Source organism: Sipha flava, unplaced genomic scaffold (genome assembly GCF_003268045.1).
Source record: "Sipha flava isolate LNK unplaced genomic scaffold, YSA_version1 76_pilon_pilon, whole genome shotgun sequence".
NCBI lineage: Eukaryota > Metazoa > Arthropoda > Insecta > Hemiptera > Aphididae > Sipha > Sipha flava.
The window spans coordinates 673,065-698,840 of NW_020273616.1; the positions used below are offsets into that span (position 1 = coordinate 673,065).

Here is a 25,776-nt window from a genome sequence, read left to right on the forward strand (position 1 = left end):
CCTAAATATCCCTAAATACGGGCCTGACAATGACGTTACTAACTATTAATATATCGAATTGTCGATGTAAACATAAAATAATATTTGATAAAGTCTATTTATTTCTAATAAATCAAATATTTTTAAAAATATAACCAAGTAAATACCATTATTAACAAAAAAATGTGATTATTTCCTGTATTATGTGAAAATATATCCAAAAATAACAAGATAGCAATAAAACCCATAAATATGCAAAAAATAGCAAAATTAAATTTTGTGTATGATATCCGAATAGTTTGAAACATAAGGTTTATTCGTTTTGTTAAAAAGTGTACACTTTTTCACAACAAGTGTACACCAAAGCGTTTGTTTTGAAAAAGTGTAGTCTTACATGCTGTTTGTTTTAAAAAAGTATAACATTAGTGTACACTTTTTTCACACTGACCCAAGTGTAAGTATAGGCACAGTATTTATAGTATAGCGTTGATCGTTCTCAAATTAAGCCTTATCAGCTAATAGTTTAATCTGCAATTTCATATAAATGTGGAAACACGACTCACCAAATACTAAATACTAAATACCGACTATTATAATCGTTTATAATATTTGGACTCACAAACACTGTGGTTGAGTTATAAAAATAATAAATAATAATATATGATATTTTTATACTATATTATTATATATTATTATATATATTATTTTATTATATTTATATATATTTAATTATAAATAATATATAAAAATAATTTAAACAAACATCATCGTCTTCATCGTTTACATACATAAACAGCTGCTGGGATTTTTATAGGATTCCACAGCTCTAACAATATTTCGTCATCGGAAGAGTCACAAAAATCCATCACGTGCAACTTTTGTATTTGTATTTCTTTTAATATTATAATTGTTAATTATTAATATTAAATATTATACAAAAAGTTTGCTAAACTATTGTCCAATTCTACTACCAATAGAAATAAATTATTATCAGTTATTAAAATTATTAAAATTGATAAAAAAGATCAACTTATTAATCTACACCAAATTCGTTTGTTTTGAAGACGGATATCTGATCACACCCCTAACACTTCACCCAGACGAAACACTAATTAGAATACACTTTTTTTCCTAAACGAACAAATCTATATTTATATCATACGAGGGCTATCCAGAAAGTAAGGAACGTTTTGGAATATAAAAAAAACCAACTACAAGAAAAACATTTTATTTTAAGAATCTAAGACAAAATATCCTGTACTAAAATTTCCAAGTCAAAATATCCAAGGTTATAATATCCAACTGATAAAATATTCAGAGATAAAATAATGTACAGAACAAAATATCCAAATAATAAAATAATAAAAATCTGTATATCTGTAAATAATTTTTTTATTTATTTTTTATTTAGATACATTGTTCATTTTTAAATCAAAATTAACTTTATTCAATATTTTATAATATAGTAATAAAATAATAATAGTAAAAATAAAACTATGTTACGTTGTAACGCACTACTTAAAACTAAAGATATAATTATTATATAACACAACCATAGGCGGTACTACAGGAGGGGCAAGGTAGGCGGCTGCCCCCCTGCGATTTCTTACTCTCCCTATACATTTAAAATATTGGTTGGTAACCTCTCATATTACATGCTTATTTAGAGTCTGCATGGTTGTAAGTAATAATATTATTATCTACAACCGTGGGAGCCATTCAAGTAAATATGCTGATAAGATTTTCTGCATCAACATTTTTAATATTAATATAATTTATTTTTATCATTGACAAATCATGAACCAATATTATTACTTTATTATTATCTGTATCACAAACGTTTTATATGGTTTTTTACTTTGATTTGAAGTGTGTATTTTATTTAGTATTCTTGAGTTTTTTTGGATAATATTAATTATAATAAAAATTATAAACACAAACCAAAGTAAAAAAATAAAAAATTTATACGACTTTTTCATACAAGAACCATCATAGACGGTTCTACGAGGTGTGCCGGGTGTGCCTTGGCACACCCTAATGTGAATAATGCGAATAAAAAAATTGAATAATTACAATTGAGAATATATGTGCATAAGTAATATTGCAAGTGTTCAGAATAAGTCTGAAATAATAATTACGTGTATGTTTTACCAATCGTTATTTTACATCATTAACGAAAACTTTATTTTTAGAATTTAAATCATAACACGGTCTACACGTACGTGTTTATAGCCTCCCCTTTATATTTTGAAAAAATAACCAAAAAATGACAGGGCATACTCAAATGTATCACTCTGGGTCCGCCTACGAGAACCATCACAAGTAAATTGTGGTAAGTTATTATTTTAAAATTTTATAAGATAAAATAATATAAATGTAGGTATTTGTAAGTGTATTATTCATTTTACAAAATAATCTTATTTGAAATAAATTAAAATAGTTATCAATAAAATACTTTTTTTATAGTATTGCTAGTCTAAAGATTTAGACAAAATAATGTTAATATTTTACTTAAAGAATTTCCTGCCCCCCTGCCAAGAGGGTCTAGTACCGCCTATGAACACAACGGCTATATGACATAAGCGAAGTACAAAAATAATCTATCATTTGCGCCAAAATCTGTAGGACATAAGCGCTATTTTAATATTGTTACCTGTTATACCTTACATAAGACATAAGCGCCAAAGGTGCAAAAGTGATATAGCATTTGCATCAAAATTAATATTTTATATAAGTAGGTAGTTATTTAAAAATTAAAAAAAAAATTAAAAAAAAATGTTGATAATAAATTATAATATACATGCAAATCAGTATAAAGTTAATAAATCGTTGCTATTTTATAAAAAAAATTCGATAGTAAATTATAATATATATGCACATCAATATAACGTATAATATTATAACGATATAACGAAATAGGTACTAACAATATGTTATAACACAAAACTTGCTCACACACTGTCTATGTGACAATCTATCGTAATCATATAATACATTTGTCAATTAAGATAAAGCGTTTGGAGTTTTTGAACGATATAGTTCTAAATTTTATATCTGTTATTTAATTTACAGATATCTTGGATTCTGGCGCTTTTGTACGATATGACTAATTTTTCATAGCTCATTTTGGCGCTTATGTCTTCCACCGGAACACAACATATTATTTTTATTATTATTAATTTATAACTGTATAATAAAGTATTATTAATATTAAATGTTATAAAAATATGATCTAAAAATGAACAATAATGTATTTAAATAAAAAAAATTATACAGGTATTAATAATACAGATTTTTATAATTTTTTTTTATTTGGATATTTTGTCTTATATATTGGTTATTTTATTTGTTGGATATTTTAACCTTGGATATTTTGTCCCAATACCTTATTTTATACATGTGAAGGAGGGACTAGTATACTACTTTTCTACATAGTCACCATACAAATTCAGGCACTTATCATAGCGGTGTACAAGCTTTGAAATTCCAGTGTCAACTAAATTTATTAATTATTACATATTTGATTTTTTTTTTTTTTTATAATGAAAATAAATAGTGATCAACTATTATTATTCAGTTTTGGTGTAAAAAAATTAAAAACAACGAAGAAACTGAAAGTGAATCGAGTAATATTCAAAATATCGCAACCGAAGTTGGTGTATCAAACGCTTTGCAAACCCAATTGGTACAAATATAGACTATGAATTGTTAAACAATTATTCTTTTGATATTGCATTATTTTTATCGACTTCTAATAATATAAATGATGCTAAAAATACGATTTATTAAAAAAATCCATGGACACCACCCAAAAATTACCAATTCCCCATCGAAAAACAAAGGCGGCTAATATTTCAAATAGATTGGTTAAATTGTTTTCCTTGGCTTGTTTACTCCCAAAAAGCTCAAGGTGCCTTGAGTAAATACTTTGTAATATTTGCCAATAACAGTGTTAGTAAAGGGATCCATCAAAAATTATTTGCTTTAATTATTAAACCTTTTACAAAAAGAATGCCATTGAACGTTTTAATCGTCATTCAACATTTTAATATCATAAGCTTTCTAGGTAATTTTATGTGCATAATAATCAAATAAATACCATATTCATATCCATGGGCGTAGCTAAAATTTGAATCAGGGAGGGGCAAAAACATAAAATGATTAGTGTTAAACTCGTAATTCAAATAATCTACAGATGGACCATTGAATAACACATAAAACGTCAAAACGATTACACGTGTAGATATCACTCGGTCAAACTATTTTTAGAATTATATCTTATTTAATTTTTGATTTTAATGTAAAACTTACACGTTTGGTATAAACAAATATAATTCAGTTTGAGGCGCAGGGGTGGGCAAGTGCCCCCCCTGCCCCACCCTTGCTACACCCATGTTCATATCACATACTATTATTTATAGTTTTTATTTAGTTTTATAAAGTTTTTTTATTATTATTATTATTTCTTAATACTTACTTTTCAACAAATGACATACATAAAATTTTGATATTTAGCATAATAATTGTCACATTAAAAAATAATGAGTAAGGAAGAAGAAAATGTTTTATTATGTTGCTGTACCAACTTGTATTGCTATATTTTATAACCCCCCTCCCTCTGAAATTTTATTTTGTGTACGTATCTACCATGTAGTATTATTTAAGTAATACTTTTTTTTTAAACATAAAGGAGTTGAATGTAAAGCATATTTAAAACACGTTTGTTGTCAATTATAATTCTTACCACTTCCTAATGTAATTAATTGAATAACAATCTGAAATATTATAAATAATCCAAATTCCGATTGACCAATGAACGAACCGACGAATCGACCTTGGATTCGAGAGTTATCGTGTTTGGTGCAGTAAACCCGCGGAGCAAACTAAAACCCTGTTTTTGTAAAATATACGTAAATATAATTATTAAAATCTGAGCGGTGGTAAAGCTGCTACTTTATGGCAAACATTGTGCGATAATTATCGTTGCACATTTTCGACGGTGACCTGCCCTAGAGTTCGACGTGACGAGGTTGATGTAATAACTACTAAATTCTTAATTGAATGAAATTGAAACATTAATATACATAATGTTTGAAATTGTGTATTTTTATGTTTCAAATAGTTACTGTTTTATATGTTTCTAACAAAATATCAAGATAACAATTATGATTAGCCCATCTTGTATTAAAAAAGTGTTGTATCCTTCAAATGCATTCTTTAGGATAGATAGATTTTTTGTAAAAAAACATATTGAGCTGTTCGTTTTATTGTGCTAAATATACTAAGCTCTTGACAAAAGAAATCTTGAACTTCAACAGTTGTTTCACAAACATCAATTACTGCTAAATTTAAACAATGAACAAAACACCATACATACAGAGTATTAGGATTATGATACATTATTTTAAATTCTATTATGAATATTCAAGAAATATTAAAATTAAAATTTTCATCGGTGTTACATAAAAAAAGATAAGTAGTAGTGTCAAAGTATTGGTGTAGTGTCGACTGTAGTTCACCTGTTGAATGGGGTGAAAAGAAACATGTATTGTTTTTTATCAACTTTTGCGATTCAAACTCATAGAAGGTGAATAAAAACAAATAATTAAATTTTTAAAAATATTTATTAAATATTCAACACTTAATTAATTAATTACAATATAACAATAAGTATGCATTTGATACAATTAAACAATTTAACACAGATACTTTTCTGTTCATTTATCACAGTTTCTTTGCTGTAGGTAAATACAATACGTTACAATATAACAATAAGTATGCATTTGATGCAATTAAACAATATAACATGGATACTTTTCTGTTCAGTATTAGAATTACAATTAAGAACTAACAATTAGGTGCAAACAAATTAGTACCTACAAAATTTAACAAATATAAACTGGTAAGAATATAACATAAACTGTAACTTAAATATAATAAATTTAACATGAAGGTAGAGTACAGAATAATGTATGCCATATATTTCCTGAGCTTCCCGGTATGTTACCTGTTTACTTTTAATTGCCATAATAACATTTTTGAGATAATTTTGATTTGGTTTCATATACTTTTTGCTTCGAGGATCATGTTGATAAGTTCGTAGCATTTTTACGTTATTTCTATACACCCCAAAAAAAACAATTTTTTAATTATAAATTAATAAAATAAAACTTGTAATAAATAAAAAATGTATACTTACGAATTATTAAATTGAAGAAGTCAACGGACATTAAAAAAAATAAATAATAATAATCAATCAGTCTTATCATACAGAAAAAAATATGTGTATTATCACGTATTAGAACTAATAACAAACTTGTATCTTAGATCACCGTGTTATCAATGCATTAGTAAATAATTTTAACTAAATAACAGATTAGGTATAATGTCGTTTACGTACACTTGAGTATGATAAAGAAAAAAGTGTCCTAAACCAATTTTCCTAAAAACTACAAGACCGAATATAACTTTATCACTTTTTGTTTCTATTCACCCCATTTGACGGTATTATATTTTTGCAACGAAAGAAAAACCTGTTCAATAAATGCATTGATATCAACATTACCCAAGCTTTTAATTTACAAGATACTTTATCCATTTTCCTAAACTTCTCTTGTTTCACCAATACTTGGCGGCTGATTTTAACATTGATGTTCACCTAATATGTGTATTTTAGATAATTATATGTATATATCGACCGCCAATTATTGGATAGTGATATTGAAACAAAAACGTTACAAAGATAATACTTATTATAAGTAAGGAGAAACCAGAGAAGTTTAGGAAAATGGTTGGAGTACCTCGTAAATTAAAAACTTGGATAATGTTGATAACAGTGCATTTTTTGTTGCGTTGCAAGAATAATTCTAATTTTGAACTTGGCGTTTTTTTACTTTTGAAAGTTTTTTTGGGGAATATCAGTACAAGTTAAAATTTATTTTATAAATATTTGTTGACATAGTTCTAAAAGAAATCCAAGAGGTTTTAACAATTATAAAATGTTTGTAGTACAAAAGCTAGAAATCGTAAAATTATAGATTTTTATATTAACTGGAATTACAAGAATTTTGGCATACGTTTATTAATTATATCAGAAAAGAGTTTTATGCATATTTAAGATTTGTGCCCTTTTTTTTTTTTTTTTTTGGGGGGGGGGGGCAAATTTGAGTTTCTTTTAATTTTTTTTTTTTGTTGTTCCTTAGGCATCCCCGATAAAAATCTGTATCCAAATTTTTCCTTCCTTGATTGAAAGATTTATCCATTTTTCGTCAAATCGACTACTTTTACACCCTTAGAATTGGGTCAATGCAGAATGTTCGTTTTTGCTTTATTTGACAGCTATGTGCATAGGTATTTAGAAGTCATAAAAATATTTGCATTTATATTGCCCCTCCGGCCGCTGTGAATACTACTTAACCCCATTTAGTTGTGCAGAGTATAATAAGCATTGTACGGTCGACCGTTGTTCCATTATCGGCGCGACGAACTCTATTTTTAAGCTTCGCTTGCAGGTCGACCGACCTGCTTGATAAAATGCTATTTTTTCTTTGTGTACAATTTTGACTTGTAATTCAGCAGGGCTGGTGTTAGGGGGAGGAAAAAAGGGCATGTATCCAGAGCCTCAAGCTTAAAATTTGAATTGAAAAATATTTTGTATGGAAATCTCATAAAATAAAACGTGAAACGCATGCATCGCCTGGTGAGTGTGATTACTTGAGAAATCCATTAGCATATAACTAAACAATATTATATTATTTTTAATATGTCATGAATGCACCAATCCAGGATACCTAGAAAGTATATTTTAAATTTAATTATTTATTACCCGATATGGAATGCAGCTGTCACCGAGTCTTTGTTATATGGTGTGACCAGGTTTTGCAAAGGTCAATAACAAGACCAAGATATTTTACAATTTAAGATATTGCTTAGGTAATATCTAAGGATAAGAGGTTTGCATGTAAGGAAAGTGGTGAATTAATTCACATTTTTTTAAAGCAAGTAGAAATTATCTACAAGAGGTTCTAGAGATTTGGAGCAACAATAATCAGATAATTACAAATTTTATAATTGCCTTATTGTTCATAACCCATAAAATATAAATTTTAAGATAACCAATTAAAATTTTCAAATTTTATAAAATATAAATTATTATTGCTTAATTGCTATGTTCATTAAAATCAAATTAAAAATGGTACACATAACAATAAACTGCAGTCCATTCACTTAGTTCATTCTAAACATATATTATCTTTATCAAGCCTTTAAAAATATAATTTAAACTGATAGTATTCAAAGTATTAAAAATCATTGTTCTTTAGTTTTTATTAAAAAAATTATTTGAAGCATTAAGAATTTTGACACAAACTGCACTATATAAATAAACAACACAGTTAATTACAATTTTGTTGAGATGATTTTAAGAAAAATAACAATTAATATTCTCAATAAGATTTTGCATTTTAAGCAAAATTTTAAATTAACTCTTATAGGACAATTCAATATATTTAAGTATACAAAAATTAATATACAACATATATTTGGTTTATTTTATTTTGAAAAACAAAAACATGATGTGGCATTAAAAATATAAAGACCACAAATATATTTGGTTGCAAAAAAAACATATTCTCAGTATCTTAGGAAAAAACATTAATCTATGTCCTTTAATGTTAAAGAAATTTCTGATTAGTACCTGTGAACATTTGGTATTTTATTTTTTTAATACAAAAACTACATAAAGTACATGAAAAATAATTTAAACATTTAAATCTAAAAATTAAAATTAAATAATAACTATCAACCAAATAAATAAAAAAGGATTTTTTTAATTTTTATTTTTTTTTAAACGTAATTTATTGTTATAATCATAGCTATTTACATTATTCACTTTGTAAAATATATATTTGTAATATATATATATTTTAATGTAACAAGGCAACAAACACATTGTGTTATATAAATAAATTACATAAAAGAGCTGATTGGCTAGTACTTTTTAATTGTTAATGTCTGCTGAACTTAATTAAAAAAGAAATTCAAAATTTCTTTCAATTTAGTTTTTTCATTTATAAAGGGGTAGTTGGGGCTATGTACAACAAAAACATTTTTTGCACAATTACAGCACGAAAAATATTACTGTTTTATACATAAAAAACCTAAACATTAAATAATAACCTTTTTTTTTAATAGAAATAATACAAGTAAAAAATAAAAAAACAATTATGTTTCTGTGTGATATTCCTGAGAAAAAGGTGTTGATTTTTTTTTTTGTTTTTTTATTAACTTTGTCCAAAAGCAAAAAAGCAGCATTGTCTCATAGAGGAACTCACTGTAGAACGCCAACAGCATTTGGAGAGGTTATTCCGTTCCCACCAGCTGAAAAAAAAAAGTATGATATTTATAACCAACATGTTAACACTATACCAAAATTAGTATATTTCATAAATTAAAATAGCACTAAAGAATATAAGTAATAATTATAATTGTTAAAAATTAATTGGTTTACAACATATATAATATATATTATTTTATTTTTATTAATTCATTTTTGTTATTATATAGTTATTGTTTTTCTAAAAAGATAACATTTTGATCCATGAATAAAATTTGTTTATTTTTTATAGAAATTATTAAAAAAATGTAACATGTACACTAAATTATATACCTATATTTTAATTTATTAATTAATTAATAATTACCATACCTAATTTTTGTCTAATGGGTTCCCAAATAACTAAGTATATCACATTGTCACTTTTTTTTCATTAAATACTTAAATTTACATAGTAGTTATTTAATTTATTTCAGAAAACCAATTCTTTTTTTCCATCCTTTCAAGTATAAATATATAATATTGAAACATATTGTTTCATAAAAATTTAAAGTAAAAAATCAACTCTCTGTGAAGAAGTACTATTATAGCAAAAATATTACTTTAATTTTCTATTAGAAATCAAAAATAGAACGTACAATAAAGTATTATAATACTGAAACATTTCTCAGAATACCAAATTAGCAACCATGCTTTTACAGAATAAAAAGTTTTCAATTTTTTTTTTTTTTAAATATATTTTAAATAACAAATTAAAATAGTAATTATTATGTTAAACTTTAATTTCATACATTTAAACAAATGAAAGTCTTAAAATATTATAACTAAGAATACAAATAATAATCTTAAAGATATTTGGTATTTAAAATATCTGATGCTATTATAACTAGAAATTATAATATTTTTAATAATAAGCACTTTAATCATGTCTTCAACACTTAAATTCAATATAAGAGGATAACAAACAGACTTAACTATAAAAAAATCTTTTTAGGTCCTAAATCCAAATTAAGATTGAACGGTTAAATTTTAATTATAATTATATTGATATTAAAAAAACTATATATGATAAAGATTTTGTTGATTAACCATCTGTAGTAAAATAGGAATTTTGCATTATAAATCAAATTAATATTGCTTTAAAAGTTATTTAACCATGAAATTTATATATTTATGTACATATTATATTTTAGCATAGTTCATTAATGTTATATTTAATAGTAATAATATGGCTACAATTATTTCAAGTTTATATTTAAAAAATATAATATGGCAGTTACATAAAATATATAAAATGACCACCTTCATGTAAATATTGTTAAAAATGTAGGCACTCCATGATTTTACAATTCTTATTTTTAGATAATTGTTTACTCTTTGAAAAAATTAACCTTTCTTATTTCAAAATCAGAAGGTCATTAATAAGAAACACAATATACTTGAAATACAGAACACCTTAATTTAATAATTAAATATAGTATATAAAAATATCACATATTTCAAGATAATTATGAAATCAAAAACTTACAATCTAAAATATACATGGAAAACATTAATTAACAGTGGAAGTAGACATTATATACACTTATTTGTAATTAATACAATTACAAAAAAAAAAAAAATTTCATTCAGAATTCAACTGTTTTTTGTTAATTATATAGCGTAAGGATGCTGAGAAAAATGATCAACATTAAAGTAAAATCAATTTTGTTTATTTATTAGTTAAAAATTTGTCAGTCAACCAGATTTTTTTCTTTTAATTGAATTAACATAAAAAAAAAAATCTAATTAAAACATACTCATAATATAATATTATAATATTTAAAATAAATAATTAATTTAATACATACATGTTCATGGATTAAAATAGTTTTTGGTACAAAAGATTTAAACTTTCTATACAAAACAAATATTGGATAACTTTATACTGAACATGAATAATTTCAGAAAAGTATTTTACAAAATGTCAATGGTAAATAGTTAGATTAATACTACATTATTTTATTAATTTTTAAGTACCTGTAATTGGTGTTGGTGATACAGACGATGTGCTCAAATTAATTCGAGACTGCTCCTTTACTACTGGATCTAAAAACATAATTTAAAAATAAAAATAAATATTTTTCATATACATTTTGCACAATTATTATGGTTAAATAAAACAAAAATATTTTAATGCTACAAACATGGATATCAAATAATTTTGTTGGAATTGTTTTTGAGTAGAAATGAGATACAAAAAAAAAATTGTACTTGGATTACCTTATCTATTGTTACAGAACAATAACAAATTAATTTATAAATATATTAATATACATTAATATATATATAATTGAAAAAATATTTCTCTGTGTTCCCATAGATTTTTTAAGAATAACTACATCTGCACAACAGAAAAAGCAATACAAATGGATAACAGTAAACTTATTTGTTAATCAAATATTTATATATTAATACCATGTTTACTCAACATTTATATTATTCTTGATTAGTTTACCACACAAAATTATAATTCTATCATTTTAAATTCTGCACAATAATGGTATTCTTAGATAATTTAAAAAATTAGGTTATAATAGTTAACTTGAATATTGTGTTTAATTTAAATCCATTACTTAAACTTGATGAATTGAGTTAGTATTAAAACTTTTATTATTAATTAATAATATAACTTTTAAAATATAAATCAATGATTAGAAGAAATAGAAAACAAAGGTACATTATTTATTTAAAAAATATTTTGTAATCTCAAGTTGTTGTACATTCATAACCTAATATAAAGAATTAATCTAAAATAAAATGCAAAAGCTTAATAAAATAAAGAACAAGTAATATTATTTGACAGAGAGAATAATCATTAATTAATGATACTGACTAAAATGTATTAAAAATGACTAAAACAATTTATCAATTAAAAAATAAATTTTATTTTAAAATAAAATTAGATAGTGAAAAGCAAACTTTTCCTAATAACAAATTTAAAACTTAATTTTTATTCAGATTTGTATCGGATAATAAAACACGCAAAGTAAAAAGTTGTTTATAAAATTTAATTTCTAACACTCCAGTCAATAGATTTTGATGGAATTCTATAAACATTCACTATAACAGGTATCTATTATTTATTTTAAAGTAATCCTACCTAATTCAATGTATTCGATGATTTATAAAATACTAAACATATTGATCCAAATTCAAATAAATGTTTAAACAAATATGAATGATAATCAAGAATTTAATTTATAAGATAAGATATATTTATAAAATATATAATATAAATAATTTTGAACTTAAAAGAAGGATAGGAAACACTAATTTGTGATCTCATAAGAATATTTTCTAAAATAGAGTAAAATTTTACGAGTAATTTATAATATTTAAAAAATTATAAGATCTTATAGTATAATGATAATTAAAAAAACAGATCTGATTATGAGTAGAATTAGACTATTCTAATTTTTTAGATGAATTTAGTGAAATTCAGTTAATTAAAAAAAAAAAAAAAATGAAATTGATTTTTTCATCAGTTTTCAAAATTACTTGATTTAAAATTTAAAGAAGATAATGCTTAAATTGAAAATTCCTTTGTTGGAATGTGATAATATTTTTAATAATTAATTCTAATTCCTAAACATCAACTATATTGCCTCTGATACAAATTAAGTAACTAAACATTTGAGGTTCAAATAATATTTATTAGTTTATTATTTTAATATTGAAATAACATTAATGTATAATAAATAGTTAATTAACTAATAGTCTTATAGAAAATATAAATAACAAAATATCTTAGTCAGATTGAAAACTTTAAAAAAAAATCATGTTCTCTATATTTATTAACACACGAAACTCATAAATTTCTTTAGAATTTCATAGTCCATAAATAAAAAAAAAATCATGTTATAAACAATCATCATTCTTACTTAAAAATAATTTTAAAACTGAAATGAAACACTTACAAAAATATGGATGATCCATTGCTTCTCTAGCAGTCAACCGTTCAAAATGATCATAACGTAAGAGTTTATCTAAGAAATCTAAAGCTTCTGGTGTTACAAGGTGTTGATTTTCACTATGCACAAAACGCTCCCACCGTTTTCTTGAATGTCTAAAAATAATTAATTCAAATTAAATTTCATGTAGCCATAAAATAACTTATATTAAAATAAATTTATAAAATAATTATATAATAATTAATTACATAATTTAGATGGTTATATAATCAGTGATCTTTATTACCTTCCTAAAATATCAGAAAATCTTGGATCCAATTCGACGTGATATTTGTCTAAATATTCAAATAATTCTTCTGTTCCTAGAACCTTAGCAATACGTACAAGTTGATCATAATTATCATGCCCATGGAAGAATGGTTCTTTTCTGAATATCATACTAGCCAACATGCAGCCTAGTGACCACATATCTAATGAATAATCATACATCTAAAAAAAAAAAATGAATTAAAAATAGTTATTAAAAAACAACATATAAAATATAGAACCTGATAATCAGCAAGTAACTCTGGACCCTTGAAATACCTAGAAGCAACCCGGACATTGTATTCCTGTCCAGGATGATAAAACTCTGCTAAACCCCAATCAATTAAACGCAATTTTCTGTTTTCATGGTCAATCATAACATTGTGTGGTTTTACATCACGATGCATGATGCCCATACTATGGCAGTAATCCAATGCCTACAGAAAAAACACATAAAACTTTAAAGCATAAAATTTAGTTAAATAAAAATATTATGAATATAATTTTTTTTTTTAATGTATATTTGTTATTATTAATAATTACTTAAATATATTAATTAAATTAATATTTATAAATTAATCATTACTAATATATATTTTTAAATTCGGGATAGTAAACAATTAGTAACATGGATAATCACAATTACATTTAATAAATAATGAATTAAATTGAAATAACTTCTTCCCCTAAAAATATGTGGATATGAATAAAAAATCTTATCTTAAAATGTAGCAACATTTAGGAGTATATTGATAAAATAATTTCTAAACTGAATAATTAAATACTACTTTCTTAGAATACTTTTAATCGGTTTCAACTAACAACCTCAAAGAATATTTTAGTTGTACTCAAAATACTAACATGAAACATGAAATTAATTATTCACAAATGAATGACTAACATTTATTGTTAATGTCACAGGATTTTTAGAAGGTTACATTGATAATTTTTAGTATTAAATAATTAACTTCATAAGTTAACATAAAGTACACAAGGTCATTATTACTTAATAATATTAAGTTAATTGGCATGTAATATAAATGCATACATTAAATTAGATACCTAAATTGTACTCATTGACAAGTCAAATAAAAAATATGATTTTGTAACTAAAAAAAATTGAGTCATAATTTATATTTAATTTCTGTTATACATGGGTAATATATTTATTGTAACCAGTTGGGCACTGGTGGTGTATATTTTCAAAAAATTAAATACCTTGAGCAACTCGTAGAGATAAAATCGAATGTCATAGTCATTCAATGTCTGGTAAAGTTGTTTAAAGTCCATATTGTTAACATGCTCAAAAATAAGAGCAGGAGTACGAGATACAGGATCTTTTACCACTGCTTGCAGCGATATAATGTTGGTACCTCCTCTCAAATTTTCGAGGATTTTAATTTCTCTTTTGATTTTCTTTTTCTTTACCGGCTAAAAAAATAATTTATTTTAATTTATGAAACACTACATTTAAAATTTAAATTTTGAATAGATAAATAATAAACGTATAAATCATTAACATAATATATTGATGGAATTACTTTTAATATTTTCACAACACATTTTTCACTATTCGTTACATCAATTGCTTCAAATACTTCACTGTATTTACCTCTTCCAAGTTTTCGTACCAATTGATAGTCATCTTGTTGTCTAAAACAAAATAATTGGTGAAAAATTATTATATTTACTATACAGGTAAAAATTTATTTTTATATCAAGACTAATACAATTAATGATTTATAATTATTAAAACAGATTATTATTTTAACTGTACATCCATATTAAAAATTATAAGAAATAAATTAACTAAAATAAAAACGAAAATATTGACACTAATACATTTAATACATTAAATTTATAAAATCAAATTTAAAATCTATTTAATTGCTTTTCTGTTATTCTAACAAAGGCAAAACAAAAAAAAAAATAAAAAAATTTAAAATCTTTTAATATACACATAAATATATTATAAAGTATCATTGAAACTGGATTATATTTAACATTTATTGTTTAATATGTACTAATATTTTGTACTAAAACCTAAAAACCATTAACAATAATACTAAAGATATTTTAACCAATTTTTTTAATTATATACCTAAATATAAGACTGAATAAAAATAATAATTATTAAATCATAACAAAATTATTTCTATAGTTTATTCAATTTTAAATTATAAAATGTATTATGAATTTATATGTGATAATAAACTGTGTCGAATAGAAACAATTATATTAACATAGTAAGCAAAAAATTAACAAAAAACATACACTTCATAGGAAAATTAAATAAAGAAAGTATATATATACCTATATTGAAAATATGATTTAAATGGTAAACCATTTAGAACACTGACTAATAAAATTAATCAGCATATGAAAATAAATCTTTTAAACTATTATTATTGTAAACAAATAATCCATTAACAAAACTTATAAAATAAAATAAAATTAAATGATTCAATAAAAATTGTTATTAACAGTTTCTTCTATTCTAAAGATAAAAAATCAACACTTACCCCCATTCAACTGTGTACGATTCGTAATCCCAATATTCTCTGGGTTTGTGAGAATTGACATCAGCATAAACTCGCGCTCGACTTGGCAACGCCATTTGATAAATTAACCTGACGGTTGTTTGATTATTAACAACTGTCCAAAACTTTGTTCTAGTCGTACTTAACACGCAGCCAGTGTCTATAGCAATGATTAGTCGAGAAAACAAAAACAATATACAATTATCAGATAAGGCACAGGTTTCTTAAAACACATTTATTCAATATTTGGGATATCCTATTACATTGGATCACAGGGTTCTGCAAGTACACAAGAGGAACACAACACTACATGAACTTATGGTTCAAGCATTCAAGATATTTTTTAGGTTATTCGGTGATAATGCACGAATAATAATAATAAAAATACAGTTAAATGTAAATCTGTTACAAAATATAATAATAATAATAATAATAATAATTATTATTATTATTATTATTACCTTTGATGAGTGAAACGAAAGATGTGAGCCCGCAGAATGTCGGTCTAGAACGTATTCGCACAAACCACAGCTGAACGAAACGCATGTAAATCCATGGGTTGTGTGATTTTCAGCATGTGATACGCAACGGGTCAAGAAGAGATAGGTGATGATGGGATAAGGGCGACGACCACGACGTTTGGAATTTTCGGTATTATTTTATTATCAAACGTACGGACCCACTACAGCGGACAACGGCGATGGATCGAAAGCCGCCGCGTTTACAGTTTGGCCGCCAAGGGAAACGCGTAATGACGTACTGCACCGAATGTGCTGTGCGGCCGCGTATGTATCGCGATTGACGCAGCGGCGGCTAAGGAGTGTTTGCACTATTAATTTATATCGCGACCGCGAACGGGTAACATTTTCGGTGCGTAAATAATAATAATAATATATAATTGAAAAATCTATTAAACACGAGCCCCACATACCTGCTATAACATTTTTCGAAGACGGCCGCGTCTGTAATGCTTAGCTAAACGCCGTTAGCATGTTCTGCATACGGCGGCGGTGGCCCAAAAGTAAACCGTTGTTTCGACGATAGGCAACTGTGGCGAAGGCGGAGGCGGCGACAAACGTAGCGGTGGCGTGGTGTACGCGCACGTTTATGCGTGTAGGTTTCTAAACGGACGCACAAAATTCTGTATTCGGTTTTAAGCGAATTTTTCGAAAATTTCCTTCCGCTAGGCCCTGACGACGGCGAGCGTGCGCAACAAAATCGTCGAGATGAAATTTATGCAAACAAATTTCTTTTCACCTTTTTTTTACAACTTATCGCGTAAGAAGACCGATGGAAATGTGTGTATGTGTGTGAGTGTGTGTGTGTGTGTGTGTATGTGTATGTGTGTGTGTATGCGTGTATTTGTGTGTGTGTTTAGTTTAACCGTATACTACTACCCGAGTAAGTGTGTAAACGAGACGATGGTGCGCGCGTGTACACCGAGCACACGGGTTGAGAAAAAGTAACTATACGTTTATACGTATTCCGTTTGCACACACACACACACACACACATACACAATATCGCGTAAAAGGTGCGCTCGTATCTGTGTGTTTGCTTTGGCGCCTGCGAGTGCGTACGTGTGTGTGTTCGCTACCGGGCGGCGACGTCGGTCGTTGGTTGTCGGGAGAGAATCCAAAATGGCCAGGCTGACCCGTTCGCGGGACCCGCAACGACAACACGACGACTGCGATATGCCACCGCTGCGGACCGAACCGACACGCCACCAAAGAGGTTGTAGATAGACGTGTTAAGAAAGACCGGAAAATACAAATTTCATTCCACACCACAAAAATTATTTACCTGTATAGTATAATTGATTATAAATACTATTTAAATAAAAATGTCTATCAATGGTAGTTTTAATAAAGTGATGTAAACAAACGATTGAAATAATATAAGTTTCGTTTCGACTACGACGTGTTTCTTTTACGATACCAATGCACGGTGTTGGTTTGAATAAAAAAAAATTACTGACTGATTTATTTTTACTGAACTATATCATAAAAAAAGTCAGTTGAATATAAAAATATGTAATTGTGTATTTTCTTTTTCATATTTTAAATATTTTACCATCTGCTGGTAATTGTGAGGAGGGGGCAAATGCCCCTTGATAATTTTGAGAGGGCCAAAAGTATTATTTTGCCCTTCTAGACAATCCAACAATACAAATATTTGAATTATCATAAGTTAAGAAATAATGTAATATATTATAAGATAATTCAAATAATTGTATAAAAGTTTTTATTTTAAATTTATCTTGTAAATGTTATTGCAATAATCACATAAGTTAGATTAGAACCAAAAATAATCTGATACCTAATAATATTTTCATTGCATGAAGTATGAACTATAGTCATATATAAACAATATATTGATTTTATATGTCTATGGTTTATTAATATTTATAATATATATTGTAATTACTAATTAATATTTTATAATTTAATATTATTATCTTGAAATCGTGATTATGACTACAGGAACAAGAGGTTATTTTTAGATCAATAACAAATTGCAATAACCACAACTAATAAAATATTATTTTGTCTTGATTATTTTACTATACTTACATATCTAATTCCACATTACATTGTGCTGTGATTGTGTGCTTTAGTGTTTTATTGCAAGTCTATAGACTATACTGTTCTATTGTTCTTTAATTATTTATTCCTCTACTGTAATTTGTTAATAATTATTAATTACACCTTAAAAAAATGTCTAATAAACGTCAATTGACATTGTTCAAATTTATCTCATCAAAATTTAAAAAGTCTACTGACGCCCAAAGCAGTGAGTATTTCTTCAATTTTTAATACATTTTTCAGGTATTCTGTATAGTGTATAAAATACATGCAATACCAATGATGGGAATTTTACCGTAAAAAAAATTTCGGTAAATTTACGGAAATATATGTAAATTTTTATAATAGTGTATATTTTTTTTTTACTAATTTATTATGACCATAATAACACATTTATAATTCGGCTACTCATACTACCACTGGACATTTGTCCACACTTAAGCTCAAGTATTATATTTAAATATGTATATGTATGAGTAGTATGATGAATAAAATATGCAAATGGATTGGATGTATAGCCATGTTATAATGTTCATCAATCTTTTTTAGCAGCATTATTCCTTCCACTTCAAGTAGGTAATGGGGAAATTGGAATAGGAGTTATAAAATGTTGTTTGATTTCATTCAAATCCTCTGGTACTAAAGAAAGTCTTGGCGTATAACTCTCAAGAATTGTAATCCAATTAATTATTGGACGAACAAGAGTGATAAAAATGTCTAACATAGTTCCAATATTGGTATATCTAGTCTTGCGTTTCACTGTTTTATCTAACTTTTCTATCGTAAATAATAATATAATACCTAATAATCTATTATAATAATAAATATGGACAGTATATTTTTATAATAAATTTAAATATTTTTTCAATTTACTAACATTTATATGATCAGAAACTGCCAAATTCTGTAGTGTGCTTTTATTTTTTTTAAGACTTTCTAAACATTTTATGAATGATCCTTATCTGGTTTTTACTGGAAATTTGGGGGAACATTTGATGTTTTTAGCTTTTTGAATACATGTAAAATTAGCTGCAAAAATCAAATTTCGCTAAATGTTAATGTGCACATGAAAACATTAAAAATAAATGATCACTCGATTTAACGGATAGAACGGTAAAAAATATTTACCGGGTAAAAAAAATATTGGTAAAATTTACCAGGTAAATTTACCGAGCTCCCATCTATATGTATTACAAATATATTTAAAACAGGGGGCTTAGGATTTTGATCAGGGTTAATAAATTATTTTGCCCCTTTAGATTTTTTCCCGGTTTCGCCACCGCGTAACGTGAATATTTTGATAAAAACTAAACACAAAGAACCAGGGAATCAAAACAGGTTACAACTCAGTTTTGAAATCCGAGGTATCCGGGAAAAATATGAAATCAGTTACGAACCGAAAACCGAAACCCGGCAAATATATGAACTCAGTTTTCACCCGAAAACAAAACCTGGAGAAAATTTAAAACCGATTTCAACTCAAAAACCGGGGTTAAAATTAATAATGAAATGCAATTTAAATTGTTATACCATGAGCTATCTGATACAAATAAATAAGAATAGAAAATCTTTATTTTACTTTATTTTCATGAAAAGAAAACTGGAAATAACATGTGTATTTTTAATTTATGTCTATTACTGAAAACGATACCGGTAGGCAGGGCTGGGTTTAGGAATGTAGGGGCTCTGGGGGTTGATTCTTGAACGGAATTATATATAAGTCGTATACGACAATTAGACGTTGTCGAATGAGATTCGATAATCCCTATTCTAGAATTTCGCACGATTGATGAGCGTATGAAAAGTCATGCGCCTTCTAAAATTGTGGGTCTAACCACTCACCATTCAGTTGTCGTATACGAGTATAATACGACATAAGTGAAATCCGTATGAACCATTTTTTTTAATCACATCTCATCTTTATTATATTATATTGCTACGAATCAAGTTTCGTTATTTTTTTTCCATTACATATGTAGTACAATTACAAAATTACAATTTATTATAGATCTATAAAACGGCTAATTTTAATGACATAGAAAATTTGTTTGTTATTGAAAATGTACAAAATTAAATGAATTTTCAACCACAGCCAAGACCAAGAAGAGAAATGTTTGTTTCTGATGCTTTTAACCTTTCAAACTCGGCCTTCATAAAAAATTATAGGCTTTCTAAATAATTAGTTAAGGACTTAATTGTAGAATTAAGTCCACTGATTTTATTACAAAATAGATCATCTGACTTAGATGTGACATCAAAGTAAGTTATTTAATTGAGTTCTTAACCATCTACATAATATATCACAGTTGAACAATTTTTTTTTTACCTTTTGATATAAATATAATATTTTGTATCATATAAATTAAAATTTTTAAATACTTGAGCATATGAAATTTTAAATTTATTCCATAGTGAAAATAATTGTATATTATAGTAAAGTATTATTTTAAGTAGGTACTCAAAATTATATTTCTTATAGATACCAATGTGGTCTTCTAAATTAAAAAATTAAAAACTTAATACTTATTTATGCAATTATATTTAACCAGTACCTAATCTAAAAAAAATTGTTACCAAGTTTATGTCTAATATTTATTTTTTAGGTTTTGGTATCCTTAAATTTTTATGCCACTGGAAGTTACCAAACTCCAGTTGGTAATAGTAGATTTTCTTTTGTATCACAAAGTTCAGTATCTAGATGTTTGGAACAAGTGACTACTGCATTAAATGATGAAAGTATTTTTAGTAAATGGGTACATTTTCCAAGTAATTTAACAAAATTACGAACAGTTCGAAATGAGTATGTACCTATCTATTCGATGTTCACATTTTGTTGATACTAATATTATATAGTATGTGTATAATAATAAATTTATATTTATTTTAACACACAATATTTTGTAACATTATTGTGGAATTTCTTCTGGAATAATGTACATAATTTATACAATTTTAGATTTTATGAGAAAACGGGTTTTCAAGGATGCATAGGTTGCATAGATTGCACTCACGTGGCTATAGTGCCACCAAACAAAGATCCCTCAAATGCGTATCCAGAATACATTTATGTTAACCGTAAAGGCTACCATTCAATAATTGTACAATTGAAATATAACATAATTTTCTTTAAATTTGAACAATAATTAGGAGATTCGGGGTATGCACTGAGACCTTGGTTACTGACTCCTATTGCTGAACCAATCACTGAAGAAGAACATTTCTACAATAAAATGTAAATGGCAACTCGTAGTGTAATTGAAAGATGCAACGGAGTATTGAAAATGCGATTTAGACAAGTTTACAATACAATAGTACCTAATGTGTAGTGTAAGAAAAACTAATAGGATCTCGTAGTCATGAAAAAACTAAAGATTAATTCCCAACGTTTTTGAGCTATTTTAAAAGTAAATGTGGAGCTAAATTTACCACTTAGTAATTGTAAGTCTTGTTTCAAAAACTCATTAAGGCAAAACATTTGTTTTGTCGTCGCCCGACCTTTACTATCGTTACCCATTTTAAATTTATTAGGTTTGAGCAACTTACTGTATTAAATAATAATTTTTATAGTTCGTTGTAACTTATACATTTAATCTTAATAATTATTTAAATTAATATTATTCAATATTTCAATATTATCAGTTATCACCGATATCAGTTCTTATCAAGTAGATTTTTTTTCTTCGATTACACATATTTATAACCAAAATTCCAAATAACCAGAATTATGGTTAGGAAAAAGCAATGATTTGTTGTGATGAAACAATAAAGGTAGTAAATTACATTTATTATATTATAATAGATACTGTCAATTGTCATTATAATATAAACAGGGGCGCCATTTTAGTTTTTTTTTAAGGTTGTGCAAGCAATTAAAGAGGCCAATTTTTTCCCAACACCAGGCCAACATTTTTGATTAGCAGTGATTACTGATTAGCCGGGGCGCATATACTGCTAACTGAAGGCCAATGCGACTAGGCCATGTATCAGTGACGCCTAAGACAATAGCCAATAATTGAAGATGAAAAAAATTCAGGATTTGCGAGTGCACACCATGCTCCCCCCCAATGGCACCACTGAATATAAATACAGACCTTAAATAATAATTGGTATCATATGATATCTTAGCGAGATTTTGTCGCCGCAAATTTTTCAACAACTTATGAAAAATCCAATAATCGTAGTAAATCAATTTAACAGCGCAAAGACTGATAGTCGATTTTGTGTCATTGGCGTTCGTGGTCGGTTTCTTATAAATTTCATTTTTGAAAATTATCGTTCCCTGCTACAGTTGGACACCATTAAAACTAAATATATACGCAGCACTATTTCTAAATTAGGAAATATACACTGCTAATTATTTTTCTCAATAATACCATATAAAAACATTTCCAATTGCTCATTATCTTAACGCGTTTCTATATTTATTTTGATAAACAAACTGAACTGTATCAATTCATTACCAAGTGCAGATTCTAAATAATTGGGTTAAATGTTAACAAGTTAATTTGCAGCAGATTGTAACTCAGAAGTTTCTAGTTTTTTAAATTTATTTAAAAAATCAAAACGTTGACAAATTGTTTCGTAAGCAGCTATTCTTTGGGTTAATGATACTACCAGTTGATCAATTGCTGAAATAAAAGTTTCTTATCTAAATTTTTCTTTTAACTGAATTGAGACTGCTTGATTATTACTAGTATTTAATGAACTGAGCTTTACATTTTTTTTCCTATAACGAATTTGCATATAATATTTTAATTCTGACATTTCTTTTGCTTTTTCTTCGTACTCTTCATATTTATTTCGTATTTTTTCGAAAAAATGACAAAAGAAAATTAAGGGCATTTACATCAGTTTGAAGAACTATTTTCAGGTCTTGAAAAATATGGCTTGTTAAATCAAAGCTTTCTAAAATATCATTCCGAAAAATTGCATCAAATGCCACTTAAAGTGTACACATTGATTCATTATGTTTTTTAGATTTAATTAAAATAACTAACGTCTTTTTGATTAAGATCGTTTGAAATTTCGAGTAAAGCTTCTATTACTGTATGGACGTAAAGTTGAAGACTAAGTGTACACATTTATCATCTACGGTCTAAACTAGGGTGACCATATTAAGAAAATAAAAAAAACAGAACAGCTGTTACTTCCCCCTCAAATAAAAAACCTCATCCATACATCATACATTCACACATGTGCACACAAATCTCAAGAGTTAAAGTCCAAATCTCTGTCATATCATAAAAAATTATTTCCATTTTACTTTACTCCTTTTTTAGTAAAATAACCTAAATAATAAAATATTTTCTTTTAATTATTATTAAATTATTAAATCGGTAATCTTATAGTTCGTCGGAATCGGGACTTGACGCTCGTTCCACAACTTTTATCTGTTATTTCTAACTTTGGTTTCAGATTTTAAATATAGGAGTAAAACTGTTTTATATTTTTTATACATAGATATTTTATTTACAAGCATTAATAACTTATAAAATAAATGATTTGATAATGACGGGATTAAAACGGGATAAAAAGCATCCCATTCGAAGTTTGTCGGGACAACGGGTCATGATGATCAAAAAAGGGACATTTCCGTTTTAAACGGGACGTCTGGTCACCCTAGTCTAAACACAGCGTTTCTTAACCTGTGTTCCGCAGAACCTTGGAGTTCCGCGAAGCTTAAGTAATTTTTAAAAATTTTTAAGAAAATTACTTTAAAATTTCCAACTAAAGATTAGTAATGGTGAAAAAATGTTTGCATTATAGAAAAAAAATGTTTGTATATTAAATAATAATGTATAAACTATATGGAATAGTCTAAATTTATATTTAGTCTAATTAATTATAATTAATTTATAAATAACCCTAAAAAAAAAACTAAAAAGCTAAAAATTTAACAAAAAAAAAGTAGAGGCTCCGCGATAAATGTGGATATCAAAAAGGGTTCCACTGATAAAAAAAGTTTAAGAAAAGCTGATTTACGAGTACACCATGACAGTTCTTTGACAGTGACTGTCATGACTGCAACCGATTGTGTTCTATACTAGGATGCAAAAAAACCACAACACTTAGTGGAGGTCCAAGGCTCCAATAATAAAAAACATGCTAATGCATGAACTTACGTGTTTAGCTTATATGTATTGTAAGTATTTTCGTATACATTTAGTATTTTCATTTGTGAATTGATTATTTATCTTTCGAATTCTGTCGTTTTTTACTAATTACCCTGTCTTTACAATCACACAAGAATTGACAAGTATCATTTGTTAGTAAATTTTTAATTTCTATTTTTTCTATTTTTACATTAAAAACAATAGAGTAGCGTTATTTATTAACATTTGAAATTTTTAACATCCACACCGAATTATTGATATGAAAATAACCAAACCCTTCTAGTCTTAGCAGTGCAATTTGGTTTTTCAATCATAATGTCATATATAAATCAATTTAAAATGATTTCTGTAAATTTATAAAACTTTCTAGTAGTATTGAATAGAATATTTACTAATACAATTACTCATTAAATATTTTATATTAAACTAGCTATTTCTTCTCGTAAGTCAATAGCGTCTGATCTCGATAATATTTCTCCACTAATGCTTAAACACCTTCCAAAAAACGCTTTAGATTCTCTCCTCTCTATAATGAACAACATACTTAATAATCAACAAATCCCCCTCGTCGTGGAATTCCTATAAAATCATACCTATACCTAAACAAAACTCTAATACTTCCTTCCGACTAATAGCGATCTCTTCTTCTCTCTGCAAAATATTCGAACATATGCTTAAATCAAGGCTTGATTGGTTGCTCGAATCTAACTCTATTTTATCAACTAATATATTTGCATTCAGGAAATGTCTGGGAAACACGGAATGCCTCGCAACGTTCATAGGTCATATTTATCACTCTTTTAACAATAAGCAATTCTTTGTTGCTACATTCGTTGATATCCGTGGCGCCTTTGACTCTGTCAATATCTCCACTCTTATCTCACATCTCCTTTCTTTGCAGGCTCCTGTCAAATTCTGCAACATATTGTTCTCTCTCTTTAATCGTAGAAATCTCTTCTTCTTCTC

At 26.5% G+C, this 25,776-nt stretch overlaps 1 protein-coding gene and 1 pseudogene across 2 annotated transcripts; one reads left to right on the forward strand and one right to left on the reverse strand.

The window, feature by feature from the left end:
• Window positions 1-9,144: 9,144 nt before the first annotated feature.
• Window positions 9,145-17,720, reverse strand: LOC112692756 (casein kinase II subunit alpha). 2 transcript variants are annotated; one of them, XM_025567544.1, is made up of 9 exons: window positions 17,044-17,720; window positions 16,095-16,272; window positions 15,114-15,225; window positions 14,791-15,003; window positions 13,815-14,009; window positions 13,553-13,755; window positions 13,273-13,421; window positions 11,333-11,401; window positions 9,145-9,357 (listed from the first exon to the last, which is right to left on the reverse strand). In XM_025567544.1, exons 2-9 carry the CDS (start codon window positions 16,187-16,189, stop codon window positions 9,308-9,310), a joined length of 1,086 nt encoding a protein of 361 aa, XP_025423329.1. In that variant the 5' UTR covers window positions 16,190-16,272; window positions 17,044-17,720; the 3' UTR covers window positions 9,145-9,307. The 2 variants fall into 2 exon arrangements, with proteins under 2 accessions (XP_025423329.1, XP_025423328.1); XM_025567543.1 differs by lacking the exon at window positions 17,044-17,720 and adding an exon at window positions 16,574-16,969.
• A 3,051-nt stretch (window positions 17,721-20,771) lies between these two features.
• LOC112692771 lies at window positions 20,772-22,023 on the forward strand (annotated as a pseudogene).
• The last annotated feature ends 3,753 nt before the right edge of the window (window positions 22,024-25,776 follow it).

Coding starts and splice junctions, on each gene's coding strand:
- LOC112692756 (XM_025567543.1), bottom strand. CDS start 16,658: ATGCGTTTCGTTCAGCTGTGGTTTGTGCGAATACGTTCTAGACCGACA. Junction 14,010..14,790: donor ATCTCTACGAGTTGCTCAAG/GTATTTAATTTT, acceptor TTTTTTCTGTAG/GCATTGGATTACTGCCATAG. Junction 13,756..13,814: donor AGTTACTTGCTGATTATCAG/GTTCTATATTTT, acceptor TTTTTTTTTTAG/ATGTATGATTATTCATTAGA.